This window comes from Pristiophorus japonicus, chromosome 15 (genome assembly GCF_044704955.1).
Source record: "Pristiophorus japonicus isolate sPriJap1 chromosome 15, sPriJap1.hap1, whole genome shotgun sequence".
In the NCBI taxonomy this organism is placed as follows: Eukaryota; Metazoa; Chordata; class Chondrichthyes; family Pristiophoridae; genus Pristiophorus; species Pristiophorus japonicus.
In genome coordinates, this window is record NC_091991.1 from 125,034,667 (window position 1) to 125,057,914 (window position 23,248).

Below are 23,248 nucleotides of genomic sequence, written 5' to 3' on the forward strand. Positions count from 1 at the left end.
GTGGGCAATGGAACAAAATTGCACAGGTCAAGCAGCAGAATGGAACAGAGGGAGGGGTGAGGATTGGTGCAGCAGCACAAAGGGCACATTGGGCTCAATTTTCCCCAATTATCTCTGCCGTTTTTTTGGCGTGCACCGTTTTTGTTGGAGTAAATTAAAATCTCAAAATTTCCCCAAAGTTTCTCCGCTTGCGTAATTAAATTAGGTAGGATTTTTTTTGGTTATGATTTGGGGGCGTAACCTGCCACCCGCGCCAATTCTGCCCATTTAAGCAAGTTTGGCTAGCTCCGATTTACTCCAATTTTTCTTAGGACGGCGTAAGTGACCACTGTGGAAAAACCTTCTGGGCTGTTAACCAAATCGGCGCAAGTAAGAGAATCAGCACAGAAGATCCAGTTCCACAGCTGGGACAGCAGTGGCAGAGAGGGAGAGGGAGGGGGGCAGAGGGGGGGGAGGGGAGGCCTTTCGACCTCCGGCACCAGGAGGAGGTGGGGATAGACTTTTAGCATAAACTATTTAATAATTTAATGATGGAATGCTGCTGCAATGTGCAAGGGGCTTGTGCAGCTAAAGCTAAAGGACAGGCTACGCGGTGCCAAAATCAACAATTCAAACGGGGAAAGTTGGATGATTTTATTTTGATGTAGTTGGGCCCCAAAAAAGCCAAAAAACTGCATTGGGGAAAATTGAGCCCATTGTATGCAGCGGGGATACTGAGGACAGGCTGAGGAATGAAGACGAAGAGTGAGTAAGCAGAGGGCAAGTTGGGGAATTGGGGCCAAGTTACAAAGGCCTGACTGGGGAATGGAGCACAGACACAGTGGGTTGGCTGAGGAGTGAACAGGGATGCAGAGGGAAGGTAAGGAATGGAGCAGATGTCTAGCAGGCAAGCACGGAAAGCACAGGCCTACAGAGAGCACTCTAGGCAATGGGGGAGAGGAGTAGAGGTACAGAGGGCACCCTGGTATATGGAGGAGAGGTACAGAGGGCACCCTGGTGTATGGAGGAGAGGTACAGAGGGCACCCTGGGGAGAGAAGTAGAAGTACTGAGTGCACCCTGGGGAGAGGAGTAGAGGTACAGAGAGCACACTGTGTAATTATATCTACCGATAGTTGCAGAGTGACCATTAAAAAGCTAATTGTTACTGGGAAGCTTAAGTTAGTTACCATAATAGAAGCTGGAACCCTGCCCTAGAGAACTAGCAATTAGTGAGAATTCCTTGCGGGGCAGGGGGAGCAGGAGTGCACCTTGGGACTTGCCAAGTATTTTTGGGCCTCCCCAGCCCAGGCCTTTCTGTTTCCTCCTACCAACAGCAGCTCTTTTGGAGACAACCCTGGCATTAACCTTAGTCCAGAGACCTTTCATTTGGGTCCCCTGTGGTGCCAGCATCCCGCCCAGTATCCTGCTCCCGCCTGAAGGCTCCGATGTCATTCTCGCCAGCCTTGCATATAATGGTCATGGGTCTCATGCTGAGGAGTCTGTTGGGGACATCCGCCCGCCCCACACTCTGCCCCGGGTTACAATTGGGGCTCAAATCTTTTGGCCACACAACCATACCAATTACTTACATTTAATTGTTTTCAAAAATTCAATATCTTGGCTGATTGTGGGATGGATAGAGGAGCTGGGGAGTGGACAAGTGGGAATCAGTTGGCCAGTGTAGCCTAAACTAGGGCAACACAAAAATAAGAAAGCTTTTTCTTTCCTAAATGGTAATTGGTCCCCCTGTTATACTGCAGGGTTGTCTGTGATGAGATTTGGGTATTAAAGTCACAGTCACCGCAAAGGAGAAACGATGCAGTCGCCCTTTGTCGACAGATCCACACCACCAAGTAAATTAAGCACAGCAGAAACCAGCACAATTCATGAAACAATTCGAATAAAAGCATCTATATAAGAACATAAGAAATAGGAGCAGGAGTAGGCCATTTGGCCCCTCGAGCCTGCTCCGCCATTCAATAAGATCATGGCTGATCTGATCATGGACTCAGCTCCACTTCCCCAACCGCTCCCCGTAACCCGTGACTCCCTTATCACTCAAAAATCTGTCGATCTCCGCCTTAAATATATTCAATGACCCAGCCTCCACAGCTCTCTGGGGCAGAGAATCCCAAAAATTAACGATCCTCTGAGAGAAGAAATTCCTCCTCATCTCCATTTTAAATGGGCGGCCCCTTATTCTGAAACTATGCCCCCTAGTTCTAGATTCCCCCACGAGGGGAAACATCCTCTCTGCATCTACTCTGTCGAATCCTACATGTTTCAATAAGATCACCTCTCATTCCTCTAAGCTCCAAAAGGGACATGAGAGAGGTTGTTTCAGCACCCCCCCCAAGAGCTCCTTGTCTTTATCCTCAGTGGCTATACTGTACTTTGTCAAAGGTAAGTTGCATACTGCCAGGAAGTCTCGTGCTGTATTAATGAGACAGAACAGAGGATCATTCAAAGCAGATTTTTACTTCACTGCCCGATGTAGTAACATTGCAGCAACAGCGTAAACAGCTGGCAGTGGTGGCGTTGGGTACTGCACCTGCACTTTATCTCAACCCACGAGTGCACTGTGTGCCCAGACCATTCATACAGATCACTCGTGTGATATTCATACGCTCCCAGGTGTTGGGGAAAGCACACGGCGAGGAAATAGACATCATGATTTGCTTACAAAATTGTTTAGCGATTGTCACAGGTGCTCTGGGGTCCTTCAGCAATGTTAAAAGTATGCATTCCATCGCCAGGGACCATCATGTAAATGCAACATTAGAGATCAATGTAGATCTAAAATTAGAATTCATTCTGGCTTGCCTGAAGACTTTGGCCCCTGTCCTGTGAAATCCAAGAATCCTACAGGGCACGTAATAGGAATGTATAGTTAGAAAGGTTAGTAGTTAATTTAAACACGCCACACAGCTGGAACATTTTGAAGATAGATTTTGACTAACTGTGTTCTGCCTAGACTGCTAAACATCTCTAGCACCCTTCCTACAGGCAATCAAACTGCTCACTAAACTCACTCAATGGCGAAGCACTGATGAGTAAGTGAAGCAAAATGATCTGGTATTCACTGCCCTCGATAATTATCATTCAAGCTACAGTCAGTCTCCCACAGTGCACAGCTGAAGTGATGATTCTGCACTGAAAAGCTCGCAATCATTTGCATTGAGTAATGTGCTCAATCTCCATATACTCTTGAAATGCGAGAAACATCTTCATTTTCTTTAGCTGCTGCCATGTGAATTTTGTGGCTCTGATGTTGTGGTGGGTCCTGCAGTAAACTGCAGCCATTGAATTGGACCTTGGCCTTTTTAGAAATGTACTATTCTATAACTGCGCTAAATTTAGTTTTCTTGTTTTTCCTCCCTCAGAACGTAGATGCAGTTAATTTCTTCTGCGACTATGGGGAAAGCTTGGGTAACTACCTGGTGGATGTTGATGGCAACAGGATGCTTGACCTTTACATGCAGATCTCCTCCATCCCTATTGGTAAGGGCCACACGTTATACTGGAAGCACCATTCCTAGAAGAGGTATTTTAAAACCTGATAGTTATCCTCCAGTCCATTTCTTGGATGAGCATCTTACAGCATAAACATCATTGTGCATGGAGATTATAAATTTACAAAGTTGCCTATTTGGAGTATCTTATCAGGGAACTTAATCTATGATTTTCCTGCACGAAATGTTGAATTTTCCATACACCCTCCTCCTATCTAACATCACTCTGGATTGTCCAGGAGTCGCCAGAAATTGAAGCTAAATCTCCCAAACATGACAGTTAGCGATCATCCAGGACAAAGCACCTTAATTGGCACCCCATCCACCACCTTCAACATTCAATCCCTTCACCACCGATGCACCGTGGCTGCAGTGTGTACCATCTACAAGATGCACTGCAGCAACTTGCCAAGGCTTCTTTGCCTCCCAAACCCACGACCTCTGCCATCTAGGGTCATGGGCAGCAGGCGCATGGGAACATCACCACCACCTGCCAGTTCCCCTCCCAAGTTGCACACCATCCCAACTTGGAAATATATCGTCATTCCTTCATTGTCACTGGGTCAAAATGCTGGAATTTCCTCCCTAACAACAGCACTGTGGGAGTAACTTCACCACAAGAAGCCCGACAGATTTACAATCTATATTAACGACTTCAGTGTAACGTAGCCAAGTTTGCTGACGATACAAAGATGGGAGGAAAAGCAATGTGTGAGGAGGGCACAAAAAAATCTGCAAAAGGACATAGACAGGTTAAGTGAGTGGGCAAAAATTTGGCAGATGGAGTATAATGTTGGAAAGTGTGAGGTCATGCACTTTGGCAGAAAAAATCAAAGAGCAAGTTATTATTTAAATAGAGAAAGATTGCAAAGTGCCGCAGTATAGCGGGACCTTGGGGTACTTGTGCATGAAACACAAAAGGATAGTATGCAGGTACAACAAGTGATCAGGAAGGCCAATGGTATCTTAGCTTTTATTGCAAAGGGGTTGGAGTATAAAAGCAGAGAAATCTTGCAGCAGCTATATAAGGTATTGGTGAGGCCACACCTGGAATACTGCAGTTTTGGTTTCCATATTTACGAAAGGATATACTTGCTTTGGAGGCAGTTCAGAGAGGTTCACTAGATTGATTCGGGGGATGAGGGGGTTGACTTATGAGGAAAGGTTGAGTAGGTTGGGCCTCTACTCATTGGAATTCAGAAGAATGAGAGATGATCTTATCGAAACGTACAAGATTATGAGGGGACTTGACAAGGTGGATGCAGAGAGGATGTTTCCATTGATGGGGGAGACTAGAATTAGAAGGCATGATCTTAGAATAAGGGGCTGCTCATTTAAAATAGAGATGAGGAGAAATTTATTCTCTGAGGGTTGTAAATCTGTGCAATTTGCTGCCTCAGAGAGCTATGGAAGCTGGGTCATTGAGTAAATTTAAGACAGAAATAGACAGTTTCTTAAACGATAAGGGGATAAAGGGTTATGGAGAAAGGGCAGGGAAGTGGAGCTGAGTCCATGATCAGATCAGCCATGATCTTATTGAATGGTGGAGCAGGCTCGAGGGGCCATCTGGCCTACTCCTGTTCCTATTTCTTTTGTTCTTATGTAAGGGCTGCAGCGGTTCAAGAAGGCGGCTCACCACCACCTTCTAAAGGGCAATTAGGGATGGGCAATAAATGCTGGCCTTGCTAGTGACGCCCACATCCTGTGAATGAATAAGAGAAAAACTTTTTAAAAAGAGACTCTCTTATAGTTTAGTGACAGGGAGTTTTCTTTGCCGCACTCACTGAGGGATCTCCGGCGCCCACCGACCTGAGACCGCGAGCTCAAGTGTCGGACTGTCGTTGAATGTCACCGAATGTCCGTTGCAGCAATCTCCCTCGCCCCAGAGGTTTATAAAGTATATTTCTAGCTGTGGCCTTGGTTGGTAATTATCAATGAGGCAGGAGTAACACAACGGAACAATCGAATCCCTCCTTTTTATAGCCTGCCATGAAGCGGCAAGTATCGTGTAATGACAAATCACTGGCTGTGGGAAGTCAAGTGATGCAACCTCCTGGAATATGTCCAACCAGAGTTGGCAACCCTACTCTAGATATGAGGCATATTTTTGCAGTCCTACAGCAGATGCAGAAAAAGTCCTTCACCAAAACTGCATTTAAATACGTGAAAAGTCAGAGCAGCCATTTTTTTCAATCTTCTCAGTGTCATAAAAGCTGTTCAAAATCTTTGTTCGAATAAATTGAAAGTGGATGTTATTGTGGGGTTTTTCTTATTCCCGTGCAAATATGTATATCTTTTGGAAAGAAAATCAGTTTTCAGATCAGTACTCCACATTGCCCATGAGTGACTTAGAACTGTGGGCTAGAAATGCCACATTGAAAAATAGCTCCATTTTTTGGTGCTAATTCCGAGTAACGGACAATTTTAAAATTCCGTGATAGCGCCAAAAAAAAAGACCAAGTTTCGCCAAAAAATGTTTTTAATTTTGGCACAGCGCTAAAATACCTCTGATTTTAGGATGGAGCTAAAAATTTTCACGATTAAAATAACGCCCGTTCTGCGCATGCGCAAGAAAAAAGTTAAAAAAGTAATCACTCGTTTTTCATGTGGCGGGTGTGCCCGCCACTTCTTGGTCTGGATCAGCCGTTTTTGAAGACCACTTTAACTTGAAGGAGATTTTTGAGTACTTCAACACAGGAGCTCGAAAGCAAAAAATGGACGGTGAATTGGAAAGGAAAAGGGCCGGGATGTTCACCCAAGATGCCAATGATGCCCTGGTAGCTGCTGTCAAAAGTGGATGGGGACAGATTGGCAAGAAGGGTGCTGGTAAACTGAAACCTTCCGCAATGGCTCAAGCTTAGGATCGTGTTGCAGAGCAGGTTTCAGCAGTGGGGTCTATCTAGAGGGACGGCAAGCAGTGCTGGAAGAAGTGGCAGGACCTTTGCCAAGTAGTTAGAGTAAGTAATGTTTTTATTTATGCACTACAATTACTTGAATTGTAAATGTGATTATCTGTGTGTGCCACGACAGCAGAAGTCCCTTCTCTGTTTAAAAAGTTCTATTGCCATCTTTGCAGCAAAAGTTGTCCGACATCCACCGAGAGCGGATGAAAACCAGTGGAGGTCCAGCAAAACTGCAGCCACTAACACTCCTGGAAATGAGGATCACAGATATTATTTGTACAGCGAGAAGATCGACTACCCATGCAGAAGCTGAGCCCAGGTTACAGAGAGAGGGTACGTCCTGCAAAATCCACATTCTGGGTTGGCTCAATGTTAAGTACTGCTACGCTTCGGTTTATGCGATGTACTATCATTCGTCGTGGTCCTTCAAATGAGCCTGCACTATGTGGGCCTACTCATATCATCCTGCCCCCTCCCCTGCTGCTAAGCATTCATCTGTTCTGTTATATTTTGCAGAAGTTGCACAGACATCCAATAATGAAGCAGAAGGCCCCGCCAACCTGACACAAGCAGAATTGGATGAGCTTGCCGATCTCAGCTCTGGTTGTAGAGGTGGTCAATCAGATCAAAGACCAGAATAAGGAGGAGCAAGAAGAAGACGAGGATATTTTTATTCCGGGGGGGGTTGGGGTTGGGGAGGGAGCAGGATTTTGGGGATGAGACAGTGACATTGCAATTGGAGGCGATGCTCGACACGCATGTTCCAAGCGCTTTCGCCAGCTCCATGCTCGAGGGGACATTTCATGGTTGTACACCCTTCGAGATCACGGCGGGTCCCAGTGGGTTGCAGCACAGCACACCCAGGGCGGCATCAACAGGCCCTTCTGCACTGGTAAGGAGGAGGAGGAGGAGACCTGAACAGCACTCTGCTGAAATGCAGGCTACACAGGAGGTGTTAGAGCTCATGGGAATGAGTGGGGAGAGCGTTGAGCTTACCAGATCGCTCTTGGAGGCCATGGGTGCGATCAAGGTAGAAAAAGCAGTACTGTCTGGAGGAATGGCAGTAAACTCTGCTGTCATTAGGGAGGGCAGATCGGAGGGAATAGCAGCAATACCTGCACAGATTATGGAGGGTATGTTGGAGGTAGCTGCTGCAATGCGGAAGCGCACCCAGGCTGTCGTTGCCCATCGGCAATTGATGGCGCCAAGTGATGCCACCCCCACTCCAATCCCCAGACCAACCTCAGCAGTCCGTGTCAGTATACAGGTTGATCTACAGGCTGAGGAGTCCCAAGCTGGGCCTTCCACAGCCACAGGTTTTCAAGTGCTTCCATTGCCATCTCCTGAGTCTGTCCCCCAACAAGCACAGTGCAGGATAGAGAATTCTAAAGATTCACAACCCTCTGAGTGAAGAAATTTCTCCTCATCTCATTCCAAAATGACTGACCCCTTATTCTGAGACTGTGACCCTGTGTTCTAGATTCCCCAGCCAGGGGAAACATTTTCTCAGCATTAACCCTGTCAAGTCCCTTAAGAATATGTTTCAATGAGATAGTCTCTCATTCTTCTAAACTCTTGAAAATATAGTCTACTCAATCTCTCCTCATAGGCAATCCCCTTATCCCAGGAAACAGTCTAGTGAACCTTTGTTGCACTCCCTCGAAGGCAAATGTATCCTTCTTTAGGTAAGGAGGCCAGAACTGTAAAAAAAATGCTCCAGGTGGATAAGTAGAATCCTTCTACAATAGAGGAGGGAAGCAAGAATTATATAACGGTAATGTGAAGAAGCATACTGGATCACCAGCATTTCAGGCATTTAGCCACTATAGAAGCAGCCTGGTTGAAAAATCTAGTGATACCTCTTTTGATCTTGAAACCCAAATCTTCCTATATGCTAACTTTGACAATATATTTTATAACTAGCTCATGGTTATCTGATATATTCGCCGCCATACCGTGCAAAATAGACCGATAAATTGTCTAGAAACTGCAGGAAAAAGCATAGTGTACAGGAAGTGTTTGAACATAATCTGAGAGCATCATGCCTAACGGATCTAGTGGAATTAAAAATAACAAATTAGTTTGCTTTTTGCTACAAAGAGCAGACATTTGACTCAAGCTAAAATAATTTCTTTGCTCCAAGATGACAGGCTAAAAGTTCAGCTTGATCTCTCCAATCCTAATAATTTGAGAAATCTGAACAGTGCAACATTTTTGAATTTAAAAAAATTGATATTTGGGGATTGATTGTTGGAGTCTCAAACATAGCGCCATTGGAAATGTGACCACAGATCCAGAAGTTAGCTGTGATAGCGTATGAATGCAGTGTGTAAAATTTCCCATTTTAGTTCAGTCAGGAACACCATTTGTGCCGGTGCAGACTCGATAGGCCGAATGGCCTCCTTCTGCGCTGTACTATTCTATGATTCTCATACGGATGGTTTCATTGAAATGTATAAGCAGCATACAGGGATGGTCGGGCAAATTAGCCGAACACTGTCTCCTTGATAGCTTTTTGAGCACGGATTATTTTTTTTTAAAGTCTTGCCGTCGGCCCAGTGGGTAAATGTAATGTGTGATGTGCTATTGAGCCAAGATCCCAGCATTGATCCCTGGTCAGTGCTCAGTTAGCTGATCACAACTGCGTTAACAGGAAGCAACAGTTGCCTACAGCACCACTATGCTGAGAGGGGGAAATCAGCATGGATTCCTGCACCGAATCATTATCCACATGACCTGTGCTAGGAAGTGTACATGTGGACATTAGGTGAGCATAGAATCAAGGCTATCAAATTCATGCATATCTTCTTTTAAGAATAACAAAATAGTTGCTGGCAGCTTGCAGCGTTATTCCAGACTTTAGGCCATCTGAATCTTTTGAGTGACACTGCTTCTTCATTATGTAATTACAATCAGCAGGGAATCATTTCAGTATGTGGAGCAGAATAGATGCTCTTTTGGATGAACATTAGACAGGAAGAGTGGGCAGCAACAATAAGAATAAAATCCCTAGGACACGATGACTCAGTGAGAGACCACACTGTGCACTGCACCAGTACAAAAACAGAAGAGATCAGTGGCTAACATAGAAACATAGAAAATAGGTGCAGGAGTAGACCATTCGGCCCTTCGAGCCTGCACCGCCATTCAATAAGATCATGGCTGATCATTCCCTCAGTACCCCTTTCCTGCTTTCTCTCCATACCCCTTGATCCCTTTAGCCGTAAGGGCCATATCTAACTCCCTCTTGAATATATCCAATGAACTGGCATCAACAACTCTCTGCGGCAGGGAATTCCACAGGTTAACAACTCTGAGTGAAGAAGTTTCTCCTCATCTCAGTCCTAAATGGCCTCCCCCTTATCCTAAGGCTATGTCCCCTGGTTCTGGACGTCCCCAACATCGGGAACATTCTTCCCGCATCTAACCCGTCCAGTCCCGTCAGAATCTTATACATTTCTGTGAGATCCCCTCTCATCCTTCTAAACTCCAGTGAATAAAGGTCCAGTTGATCCAGTCTCTCCTCATATGACAGTCCAGCCATCGCTGGAATCAGTCTGGTGAACCTTCACTGCACTCCCTCAATAACAAGAACGTCCTTCCTCAGATTAGGAGACCAAAACTGTATGCAATATTCCAGGTGAGGCCTCACTAAGACCCTGTACAACTGCAGTAAGATTATGCTGGACTACTGTAAGGAAAATCAGAGTATTGTTAGACCTGTAGCAAGATTAAATGATATGTATTCAGCTGCAAGATGGAACAGCAGGGCGGGACTATTGATAGATGATGTAACAGGCTGTTGTATATGTCAGTGTGGGGGGTATATAGTCCAGGATATCATTGTTGGGGAAGCTACTCTGCTTCATCATGTTTCATATTCTAATCTCTCTCTTCTGGAGTAATCACGACTGTACATGTCTAAATTCAGCATTAATTTAAATAGAATAATTTACTCTACCTTTCATTCTCCCTCTGACACAGTTTATCGTTGCGGAGTCCTGTTTAGTTGGGAAAGTGAAGCAGTTCTAACCAAGTTTTTCCTCGGAGCCTGTTGTTTTCTCCATATTCTCCAACTGAAAGTGAATTTTCTTCAGGCTGTCGGGTTTTACCTGACTTTCTTCCCCCAAAAGGTGGAGCTGGCTAACCGAGGACATTCTGCCCATCAGTCTGACGGGGAACGAACCAAACTCACTCATCCGTCCGAGTGAAATTATGCGCTAGGTTGTCTCGGGAAATAGTTAAAACTCAGTTGCTGAACCAATAGAGCTGCTAGGCTGCTGTGCAATGTTGCGGATGTAATGCAGTTGTCTTAACCGTTTTACACCACAAGAGAACTCGATTGCTGAGTTGAGCAGGATCACAAGTATTTTAAAAGGTACATTGTGGGGTCAACATTAACACCCACCCACCCCTCCAGGATGGACAGGGGATGGGTTCAAAATGGTAATCGCAAAACGCAATGCCAACCCGACGTGCACGTGCCATTTTTACGGCAGCGAGTTGCGTGATGTGCCTGCGGCCCATCTTGGAGAGGCGGGACACTTCACTATAATATTTAAATCAGGCTCCCACATTACAATTGGGAGCCTGATTTAAATTTAATGGCTGAGGGCAGGGTTTCCCAAGGCTGATGACATCATTGCGTGCATGCAATGGCGCGCCGCTAACGACACACCACCCCCTAAACATCTGGGGCAATTTCTCTGTTGATCCTTCCCCCAGGCGATAACCTCGTTGCACCCCATTAGCGCCTCTCCTGGAGGCCTCATCATGGGGGCGGGGTGGGGTGGAAGTGGGGGTGGGGCGGTGTAGCCGATACTGTCAGTCATCAGCGCCGCTCTGATGACGTCATCGCACTAGCGCATCACAACATCGCTACCCTTCAGTTAAAGGGGACGGCTGCTGCGAACTCTGCAAGCACTTTAGTGACAAACACCAGGGAGGATTTCGGCTGGGCCAGTGCCCTAGCACCCAAGAGGGGGTGCCAGCCCAGGCCCAGGGGCATAATTGTTTGTCTGACCTGGCAGTCGGCCGACAAAAAAAGAATATGATGGGATTTGCCGGCAGTGCCAACTCCCCTTTAAGTGCGGCCGCGCTGCCAAGCCACAGAGAGTGGCGGCACTGATCGGTGGCAGCATTGCTCCCAAGGGGCAATTCCGGGAAAGGGGAATTTCCCGAGGGACAGTTTCGTGAGGGGATCCCCGCCAGTCGAAAACGGGTCGGCACATGCACGTCACGGTGGGAAAACGGGCGGGGCAATCCCCTACACCGCTCCTAACCGGAGGAAGGGCAATTTTCAAAATGGCAGTCCCTCCGCGGAGACTCGGCGGCCACTCCGCACCGACCTGTGGCTGCCGCTTTCAGGCAGCCAGAGGCCTTAGAGAAAGGGGCAATTTCGGCCCTGGAGGCTCCACAGAAAGCTGGATGTGAGATAAATGCTGTCTGTGGAGAGAAGACACTGAGGCAGTACAGGGTGCCCTGGCTGTACAAGGAAACTGCTAAGGCTACAGTGGGGCTAGGCTGTGCAGAGAAATTGCAGTTTGATTTTCATTTTGTTCTTATTATTTTCTGTGGTATATTTGGTGGTATTTCACGAGATGGGATGTGAAGGATCGTGGGCAGGTAATTGGAAGTTGGCATCTGTGAGGTTCGGCTCTGCAGGAGATCATGTGAGTGGAATGTAGGCCTATTTTGTATTTTTGGGCCTATTTACCAGTGCAGCACAGCTGTTGTCAGCTGAGCTCTTGGCTATCTTGCAGCAGATGTTTTGAGAAATAGTCCCAACTTGAGCCAGAGCCACAGTATAGATAGACCTTTCATTCTGTGTGAGGACACAGCAATTTCACTGATCACTGAGCTGCTGGAAAACACAAAAACTAATCTGAAATCCAATAACTCACCCACATAGTTAGGTCACCAAAGATTCTGGGGATGACAATATTCTGTAGAACAGATTGAGTCTCACCGGTATCGATGAATTCCAGGCATTCTTTCACAGATAAGGAAGGTACCGTTCAGTGAACACTGGCAGATCCATTGTTTCTGATGAAATACCATCTCACTATCGCTAAATGCAGACGCTTTCTTTTCAGTTGATATGCAGACTGGATTCATCATTTGAAGACCTTAGGTGGCCTTCCTTAACTTAGCTTTATCTTATCTGGTGATTCATAGCGCATCGTGATTAAGGCTTTAGATGAAGCTATTTGCAATGTTGGAACTTTCTATCCCTGGAAATAGATAAAGTAACGCTGGTCCCACAGGTTACAGAAATGTATCCCATTATCTTCTGCCACATTGTCTATGGCATGTGATTTCTATTGCCATTTCTTGCCCCCTTTTTAAAAATGGCTGTCAGGGAAAGAATGGATAAGGAGGAAGTCTGTGACTAAAAATGGAGAGTGTGAGGGAGGCATCAGGTGTGTGTAACAAGTATGCCAGATGTCAAAGGTGTAAAATTACCAGAAATTATCAGCTTTTTGGGAAACAAAAGGAATTTATATCCTATTCTGTAACTTTACATTAAAGGTAAAATATATTCTAGTGATATGCTCGATAATCATAAAAAGGGATACAGATGGACTGTCATTGCGGTTGATTCTGACTCTTGGGTGACTGACCAGCAAGGCGCGCTGATCCACTGCCTGTTCCGGCGAAGAAGCCCTGCCATTTTGAGGCTCATTTAAATTTGTCAGGCAGGCTGTGGAGCGCCAGACAGGCTTCCCGATGCAGCTCGCCAGACTGAGGCCTCAAGATAGAGCCAGGACCTCAAGCTAAGTTAAGTTGCAGAGGGTTGGGGGGCGGTGGTGGGGGGCGTTGGACGGTTGATACCCAACCTGGCCTTGAGCACCCTAGTTTAGGGTGATGCTCTTTGCTGGAGAGTGAAGGAAAAAACTTGGCTTCATACAGAATCCTGTCCTTACCTTCCGACATCTCAAAGCATTCACATTCAATTAATTACTTTTGAAATGTAATCATTACCATGACGAAGGCAAATGCGGCAGCAAATTTGAACACAGTGGGGTTCCACAAATGATAATGAGAAACATTACCAATTAAACTGTTCTTGATGGTGTTGGCTGAGGGATTGATGTTGACCAGGACACCAGGAGAACTACTTTCTCCTCTTCGAATGAGATCTTACAGGCCTGAGTTGAATGCCTTATCTGAAATGTGTTCCTCAGTATTGGAGTGAAGTGTCAGCCAAGATTATGTATTCAAGTCCTAGAGCAGCGCTTGAACCTACAACCTTTTATTACAGAGTGGTGGTTGCCTCCACTCTCAAGCTGATATTAGAGTGTTCTGTCTTATAGATGTACTGATAAATCAGTGGGGGTGGTATGGGGATTGAACCTATGACCTTCTTACACAGAGGTGAGGGTATTCTCCAAGCCACATTGAAATTCAGATTGTGAACACCTGGTGAATAAAGGAGCTGTAAATTTTACTGCATTGACAATAATTCCTTCCACTGAAATGGAGTGGTATATCATTGCACACAGTGAGCGCTGGACAAAATATGTGCTCCCAGGCTGCCACTAACCAGCATTCTCGAAGTTGGGAGGGACAGTAAGTATGGTGGCAGGAAGTTGCAAGGGGACATAGACAGATTAAGTGAGTGGGCAAAACTATGACCACTGAAATTCAACGTGAGACAGTGTGAGGTCACCCACTTTGGATCCAAGTAACACAAATCGGCATATTTATTAAATGGTGAGAAACTAGAAACTGTATTGGAGCAAAGAGATTTGAGATTCCAAGTTCACAAACCATTAAAAGCTAAGATACGGATACAAAAAGCAATCACCCAGAGAGTGGTGAGAATCTGAAACTCACTACGACATGGAGTGGTTGAGGCGAATAGCATAGATGCATTTAGATAAGTACATGAGGAAGAAAGGAATGGAAGGGTACTTTGATAGGGGGGGAGGAGGCTCATGTGGAGCATAAATACCAGCAAAGACCTGTTGAGCCAAATGGCCTGTTTCTGTGCTGTAAATTCCACGTAATTCTATGTAATGTTGCCGTTTATCTCAAGGGGGCTGGAATACAAGGGGTAGGAAACATAGAAACATAGAAAATAGGTGCAGGAGTAGGCCATTCGGCCCTTTGAGCCTGCATCACCATTCAATATGATCATGGCTGATCATGCAACTTCAGTACCCCATTCCTGCTTTCTCTCCATACCACTTGATCCCTTTAGCCATAAGGACCACATCTAACTCACTTTTGAATATATCTAACGAACTGGCCTCAACAACTTTCTGTGGTAGAGAATTCCACAAGTTCACAATTCTCTGAGTGAAGAAGTTTCTCCTCATCTCGGTCCTAAATGGCTTACTCCTTAACCTTAGACTGTGACCCCTGGTTCTGGACTTCCTCAACATCGGGAACATTCTTCCTGCATCTAACCTGTCCAATCCCGTCAGAATTTTATATGCTTCTATGAGATCCCCTCTCATTCTTCTAAATTCCAGTGAATATAAGCCTAGTCGATCCAGTCTTTCTTCATATGTCAGTCCTGCCAACCCGGGAATCAATCTGGTGAGCCTTCGCTGAAGTTATGCTTCAGTTGTATAGAGCACTGGCCAGACCCCATCTGTAGTACTGGGTTCAGTTTTAGGCACCACACCTCAGGGAGGATAGCTTTGAAGGCTTGACAGGGTAGATGCTGAGAGGCTGAGAGTCTAGAACTAGGGATCGTAGGCTCAGGATAGGCCATCGGCCATTTAGGACTGAGATGAGGAGAGAGCTGTGAATCTTTGAAATAAAAACAGAAAATGCCGGAAATACTCAGCAGGTCTGGCAGCATCTGTGGAGAGAGAAACCGAGTTAATGTTTCAGGTCAATGACCCTTTCATCAGAACTCAGTGAATCTTTGGAATTCTCTACCCCAGAGGGCTATGGATGCTCAATTTTTGAGTATATTCAAGACTTCGATCAATAAATTTTTGGTCATTAAGGGAATCAATGGGTATGGGGATTGGGCAAGAAAGTGTAGCTGAGGTAGAAGATCAGCCATGATCTTAGTGAATGGTGGTGCAAGCTCGAGGGGAAAGTATGGTCTACTCCTGCTCCTATTTCTTATGTTCGTTTATTGGCTTTGGAGGGGGTGCAGCCACAGATTCACCAGAATGATATCGGGGCTTAGAAGGTTAAATTATGAGGAAAGGCTACATAAACTTGGCTTATATTCTCTTGAGTATAGAAGATTGAGGGGTGATCTGATCGAGCTATTTAAAATGGTAAAAGGATTTGATAGGATAGATACAGAAAAACTATTTGCCGGTGGGGGACTCATGAATAAGATGACATAATATTATATTTAGAGCTCAGCCATTCAGGAGCGAAATCAGGAAGCACTTTCACACAACGGTTAGAAATCTGGAACTCTCTCTCCCCAAAAGACTGTGGAAGTGGGACATTTGGAGCTTTCAAGACAGATAGTAAGATTTTTGTTGGGTAAGGATATCAAGGGATATGGAGTATAGACTGGTAAATGGAGTTGAGGTACAGATCAGCAATGCTCTTAATTGAATGGCAGAGCAGGATTGAGAGGTTGAATGGCCTCCTCCTGCTCCTAATGTTCCTATGTTCCAAATCGATGAACCTTCTGGCTATTCATGTTGGTGTTAAAACTGTAATGAGAAAACAATAGCTGGCAAGTTGGGATTAGATGGGCCAAAGGACATTCTTTATCTGAATTTCTCTTGTGATGTTTGTGGTTTAACAAAAAAACATTTTGGGTTTGGCTGCACTGAAATTTTAATTAAAAAATGTGTACCTGATTATATCTGGTGCAGACAGTAGAAGGGATTTCCCTCTGTCTTTACCCTGGTTTAATGGTGAAGGATAGGTTGAATAGGTTGGGCCAATTCATATTGGCGTTCAGAAGAATGAGAGGAGTTCTTATTGAAACTTATGATAATGAGAAGGCTCGACAAGCTGGATGCAGAGAGGATATTTCCACTCATAGGGGAAACTAAAACCAGGGGACATAGTCTTAGAATAAGGGGCTAACCATTTAAAACAGAGATGAGGAATTTCATCTCTCAGAGGGTTGTAAATGTGTGGACTTCTCTGCCCCAGAGAGCTGTGGAGGTTGGGTCATTGACTATATTTAATGTGGAGCCGGACAGATTTTTGAGCGATAAGGGAATAAAGGGTTATGGGGATCGGACAGGGAAGTGGAGTTGAGTCCATGATCAGATCAGCCATGACCTTATTGAATGGCGGAGCAGGCTCGAGGGGCCAAATGGCCTACTCCTGCTCCTATTTATTATGTTCTTATGTACCAGGATGGAAAACTGGGAAAATTCTTAATGCCAGTGCTTCGCCCATTTTCCCATCTATTTTAATTTTCTGACGTGAATTCCACCTGAAGCACTTTCACCACTGCTGCATTTAAATGAGGCAATGATGATGGACTGATTATATAAGTTACATGCCCCTCATTTTCTCCTCAGCAATGCTGGAAGCTAAGAATGCCACACCAGAACAGGTGCCCAATATTGCTAAAAGTGCTCCAGCACCAGGAAACTTTTAAAGACCAAAGCCAGGTCTTTATTGTTGGACTTTGTGCAACAATAAAATGGGGTAGAAATTCCGACATCTCCGGGTCTGTACGGTGTTTCTACGGACCTGGGAAGGCTTCTGAAAAGCCAGTTTGCAGCACGCAATGCGCATGCGCTGAAAACCGGCTTTTCCAATCTGTCAAGCTGGAGCTTGACCGATCGTAGCCAGGTCGGGAGTGAGGACATTTGTATGGGCAAGATTGCAGGATTTACGCATATCTTGCCCGGCAAATGTCCTCAAAAATCTTGCGCCTGAAAAAGTAGGCGCATAGCCTACTTTTACAGGCGGAAGTATTTTAAAACACACACAAACATAATAAAATTAAACAAAATAAACACATTTGTATTGTTAAAAACTCTGCCCGCTAAGGTAAGTTTATTTTTAATCCAAATTACAAAACTTTTAAAAAATCAGAAATATATTGTTTTTTTTCCAAGGCATTTATTAACTTTTAACTTCAATTAATTTTATATTGTGAGGTCTTTTTTTTTAATTAGTGTGTGTTTGGTTTGGTTCCCATTAATAGCACTGAGAACTCGTAGTCACGCGAGTCTGTGCTATTAATGGGAACCTGTGAACTACCTACCTGATTGGCTGAGCAGTCACACATGACTGCACCTTCTGCGTTGGAACCCTCTGGGTGGGAGCGCAGTTCACAGCGCGGGAGGAGAAGACCTCCCCATCGGAAATCAGGGCGCCTCCTAGACCACCAGGTAAATTCGTAAAAAATATCCAGCGAGGAGGCAATTGCCTGTGAGGAAGACTCCCAGAGGAATTTTCTGGCCCAATGTTTTTGTTCCTCAAGGCCTCTTGCTCTTTTTAAATTGCATCGGGCATCTAAATCCTGCAGCAGCAGCTTTGTCCCATCGCACCATGCCCCTCCCCGTCGCACCATGCTCCTCCCCTATCGCGCCATGTCCCTCACCTGCCGTGCCATGCCCCTTCCCTGCCGTGCCATGCCCCTTCCCTGCCTTGCCATGCCCCTCCCCCATCGCACCATGCCCCTCCCCCGTCATACCATGCCCCTCCCCTGCCATGCCATGCTTCCAAGCGTAGACAGGAATGCATGCAAAAAAAAAATGGGATTGATCCCAGAAACATTCTTGGGGTAAATAATGGGCGAATTGGACAGGCGTAAACCCAACTCCATCATATTTCCTGATATATATAAATGACTTGGATTTGGGTATACAGGGGACAATTTCAGAATTTGCAGATGACACAAAACTTAGAAGTATAGTGAACAGTGGGGAGGATAGTGATGGACTTCAATAGGACATAGACAGGCTGATGAAATGGGTGGAATGCAGAAAAGTGCAAAATGATACATTTTGGTAGAAAGAACGAGGAAAGGCAGTATAAACTAAAGGGTCCAGTCATGAACAGAGAGACCTGGGGGTATATGTGCACAAATCGTTGAAGATGGCAGGGCAGTTTGAGAAAGCGGTTAAAAAAGCTTACAGAATAATGGGCTCCATAAATAGAGGCATAGAGTACAAAAACAAGGAAGTTATGATGAACCTGTATAAAGCACTGATTCAGCCTCAACTGGAGTATTGTGTCCAATTCTGGGTACCACACTTTAAGAAGGATGTGAAGGCCTTCGTGAAGGTGCAGAAAAGATTTACAAGAATGATTCCAGGGATGAGGGACTTCAGTTATGTAGATAGACTTGTGAAGCTGGGCTTGTTCTCCTTAGAGTAGAGAAAGTTGAGAGGAGATTTGATAGAGGTATTCAAAATCATGAGTGATCTAGACAGAGTAGATGAGAGAGAAACTGTTCCCATTGGCGGAAGGGTCAAGAACCAGAGGACACAGATTGAAGGTGATTGGCAGAAGAACCAAAGGCGACATGAGGAAAAACTTATTTATGTAATGAGTGGCTAGGATCTGGAATGCACTGCCTGAAAGGGTGGTGGATACAGATTCGATGGTGGCTTTCAAAAGGGAATTGGAAGAAAATTTGCAGCGCTACGGAGAAATGGTAGGGGAGTGAGTCTAACCGAAGTGCTCTTATAGAGAGCCAGCACGCGCTCGATGGGCCAAATTGCCTCCTCCTGTGCTGTAACCATTCTATGATTCTATGATATTTTGCCACCGATCATGATGAAAATCTCAGACTGGTGTCCAGATGGTGATGTAACCAAAGCATTTGTAAGCATTACCACAAGCAGACACATTTCCAGCTGTTTGGGCTGTTAATGTATTTTGCAATTAAATGTTCAGGTGACTAATCAGTTCTGTTATATCTAATTCGAAGAGTTCTGGACCATTGATTAAACTGGAGTCTATCGAGAAGATTGGATCTGTCGGGACAGTTTTAGTACTCAATTTGCTCGTATTCTTGAGACATTTATCAGCAATGACAGGAAGCTAATAGAGGTCTGTGCAATGTGATAGTAACTGGACTCCAGGTAACCTGGTGAGGGGAATGAAAGGATCGATATGAATGGAATATTAAATAGCACTTGTGATTCTACAAAAGGAGTTATAACAGTCAGCATTGTTTATTGGATATTTTTTTCTTGCTTTGTAAAACTTTAAAACTGTCAATTAACATTTATAACCAAGTTGAAACATAGAAACATAGAAAATAGATGCAGGAGCATGCCATTCGGCCCTTCGAGCCTGCACCGCCATTCAATATGATTATGGCTGATTATGCAACTTCAGTACCCCACCCCAACCTTCTCTCCATACCCCTGATCCCTTTAACCATAAGGGCCACATCTAACTCCCTTTTGAATATGTCCAACGAACTGGACTCAACAACTTTCTGTGGCAGAGAATTCCACAGGTTCACAACTCTCTGGGTGAAAAAGTTTCTCCTCATCTCGGTCCTATATGGCTTACCCCTTATCTTTACACTGTGACCCCCTGGTTCTGCACTTCCCCAACATCGGGAACATTCTTCCTGCATCTAACCTGTCCAGTCCCGTCAGAATTTTGTACGTTTCTATGAGATCCCCTAAAATTCTTCTAAATTCCAGTGAGTATAAGCCTATCTGATCAGTCTTTCCTCATATGTCAGTCCTGCCATCCCAGGAATCAGTCTGGTGAACCTTCGCTACACTCCCTCAATAGCAAACACGTCCTTCCTCAGATTAGGAGACCAAAACTGCACACAATACTTGGTGTGGTCTCACCAAGGCCCTGTACAACTGCAGTAAGACCTGCCTGCTCCTATCCCTGCGCTATGAAGGCCAGCATGCCATTTGCTTTCTTTACTGCCTGCTGTATCTGCATGCCTACCTTCAATGACTGATGTACCATGACACTCAGGTCTTGTTGCACCTCCCCTTTTACTAATCTGTCACCATTCAGATAATAATCTGCCTTCCTGTTTTTGCCACCGAAGTGGATAACCTCATATTTATCCACATTATACTGTCATCTGCCATGTATTTGCTCATTCACCTAATCTGTCCAAGTCCCCCTGCAGCCTCTTAGCATCCTCCTCATAGCTCGCACTGCCACCCAGCTTAGTGCCATCTGCAAACTTGGAGCTATTACATTCAATTCCTTTGTCTAAATCATTAATGTATATTATAAATAGCTGGGGTCCCAGCACTGAACCCTGCGGTACCCCACTAGCCACTGCCTGCCATTCTGAAAAGGACCCGTTTATTCCCACTCTTTGCTTCCTGTCTGCCAACTAGTTCTCTATCCATGTCAATACATTACCCCCAATACCATATACTTTAATTTTGCACACTAATCTCTTGTGTGGTCCAAATTCACCACATCCACTAGTTCTCCCTTATCCACTCTACTAGTTGCATCCTCAAAAAACTATAGAAGATTTGTCAAGCATGATTTCCCTTTCATAAATGCATGCTGACTTGGACCGATCCTGTCACTGCTTTCCAAATGCGCTGCTATTACGTCTTTAATAATTGATTCCAACATTTTCCCCACTACTGATGTCAGGCTAACCGGTCTATAATTCCTTGTTTTCTCTCCCTCCTTTTTTAAAAAGTGGGGTTACATTAGCTACCCTTCAATCCATAGGAACTGAACCAGAGTCCATGGAATATTGAAAAATGACCACTAATGCATCTACTATTTCTAGGGCCACTTCCTTAAGTACTCTGGAATGCAGACTATCAGGCCCTGGGGATTTATCGGCCTTCAGTCTCTTCAATTTCTCTAACACCTTTTCCTGACGAATAAGGATTTCCCTCAGCTCCCCCTTCTCGCTAGACCCTCGGTCCCCTAGTATTTTCGGGAGATTAGAACATAAGAACATAAGAATTAGGAACAGGAGTAGACCATCTTGCCCCTCGAGCCTGCTCCGCCATTCAACAAGATCATGGCTGATCTGGCCGAGGACTCAGCTCCACTTACCCGCCCGCTCCCCATAACCCTTAATTCCCTTATTGGTTAAAAATCTATCTATCTGTGATTTGAATACATTCAATGTTCATGTTTTCCTTAGTGAAGACAGAACCAAAGTATTTGTTCAATTGGTCTGCCATTTGCTTGTTCCCCATTATGAATTCACCTGATTCTGAGTGCAAGGGATCTACATTAGTCTGCACTAATCTTTTTCTCTTCACATATCTATAGAAGCTTCTGCAGTCAGTTTTTATGTTCCCTGCAAGCTTACTCTCCTACTCTGTTTTCCCCCTCCTAATCAAACCCTTAGTCCTCCTCTGCTGAACTCTAAATTTCTCCCAGTCCTCAGGTCTGCTGCTTTTTCTGCCCAATTTATATGCCTCTTCCTTGGATATAACACTTTCCCTAATTTCCCTTGTTAGCCACGGTTGAGCCACCTTCCCTTTTTTATTTTTACGCCACAAAGGGATGTACAATTGTTGTAGTTCATCCATGTGATATTTAAATGTCTGCCATTGCCTATCCACCGTCAACCCTTTAAGTATCATTCTCCAGTCTATCCTAGCCAATTCATGTCTCATACCATCAAAGTTTCCTTTCTTTAAGTTCAGGACCTTAGTCTCTGAACTAACTGTGTCACTCTCCATCTTAATGAAGAATTCTACCATATTATGGTCACTCTTCCCGAAGGGGCCCCACATGACCATATTGCTAATTAATCCTCTCTCATTACACAAGACCCAATCTAGGATGGCCTGCTCTCTAGTTGGTTCCTCGACATATTGGTCTAGAAAACCATCCCTTTTACACTCCAGGAAATCCTCCTCCACAGTATTGCTACCAGTTTGGTTAGTCCAATCAATATGTAGATTAGAGTCACCCATGATAACTGCTGTACCCTTATTACACACATCCCTAATTTCCTGTTTGATGCCATCCCCCAATCTCCCTACTACTGTTTGGTGGTCTGTACACAACTCGCACTAACGTTTTCTGCCCCTTGGTGTTTCGCAGCTCTACCCATATAGATTCCACATCATCCACGCTAATGTCCTTTCTTACTATTGCGTTAATCTCCTCTTTAACCAGTAATGCTACCCCACCTCCTTTTCCTACCTGTCTGTCCTCCCTGAATACTGAATAACCCTGGATATTGAGTTCCCAGTCTTAGTTACCCTGGAGCCACATCTCCGTAATCCCAATTACATCATATCCATTAACAGCTATCTGCGCAGTCAATTCATCCACCTTATTACGAATGCTCCTCGCATTGACACTCAGAGCCTTCAGGCTTGTTTTTTTAACACTCTTTGTCCTTTTAGAATTATGTTGTAATGTGGCCCTTTTTGATTTTTGCCCTTGATTTCTCTGCCCTCCACTCTTGCTTTTCTCCTTCCTACCTTTTGCTTTTGCCCCCTTTTTACTTCCCTCTGCCTCCCTGCATAGATTCCCATCCCCCTGCCATTTTAGTTTAAACTCTCCCCAACAGCACTAGCAACCATTCCGCTTACGACATCGATTCCGGTCCTGCCCAGGTGCAGACCGTTCGGTTTGTACTGGTCCCACCTCCCCCAGAACCGGTTCCAATGTCCCAGGAATTTGAACCATTCCTCAAACCACGTATTCATCTGAGCTATCCTGCAATTCCTACTCTGACTTGCACGTGGTACTGGTAGCAATCCTGAGATTACTACCTTTGAGGTCCTACTTTTTAATTTAACTCCTAGCTCCCTAATTTCAGCTAGTAGGACCTCATTTCATTTTTTACCTATATCATTGGTACCTATATGTACCACGACAGCTGGCTGTTCACCCTCCAGAATGCGCTGCAGCCGCTCCAAGACATCCTTGGCCCTTGCACCAGGGAAGCAACATACCATCCTGGAGACTCGTTTGTGGCCGCAGAAACGCCTATTTGTTCCCCTTACAATAGAATC

The 23,248-nt window shown here is 44.9% G+C and overlaps 1 protein-coding gene and 1 long non-coding RNA gene across 5 annotated transcripts in view; both read left to right on the top strand.

Moving 5' to 3' along the window:
* Positions 1–23,248, top strand: part of abat (4-aminobutyrate aminotransferase) — a 287,947-nt gene that overhangs the window by 187,979 nt on the left and 76,720 nt on the right. For all 4 annotated transcript variants that reach the window (XM_070900891.1, XM_070900892.1, XM_070900890.1 and 1 more), the window contains one exon: positions 3,364–3,481. In XM_070900891.1, the coding sequence (XP_070756992.1) occupies positions 3,364–3,481 (118 nt within the window). The remainder of the gene's footprint in view (positions 1–3,363; positions 3,482–23,248) is intronic.
* On the top strand, positions 6,109–6,964 carry LOC139281024 (uncharacterized). The gene is made up of 3 exons (XR_011596811.1): positions 6,109–6,449; positions 6,569–6,728; positions 6,912–6,964. It is a non-coding gene; the product is annotated as an uncharacterized lncRNA (long non-coding RNA).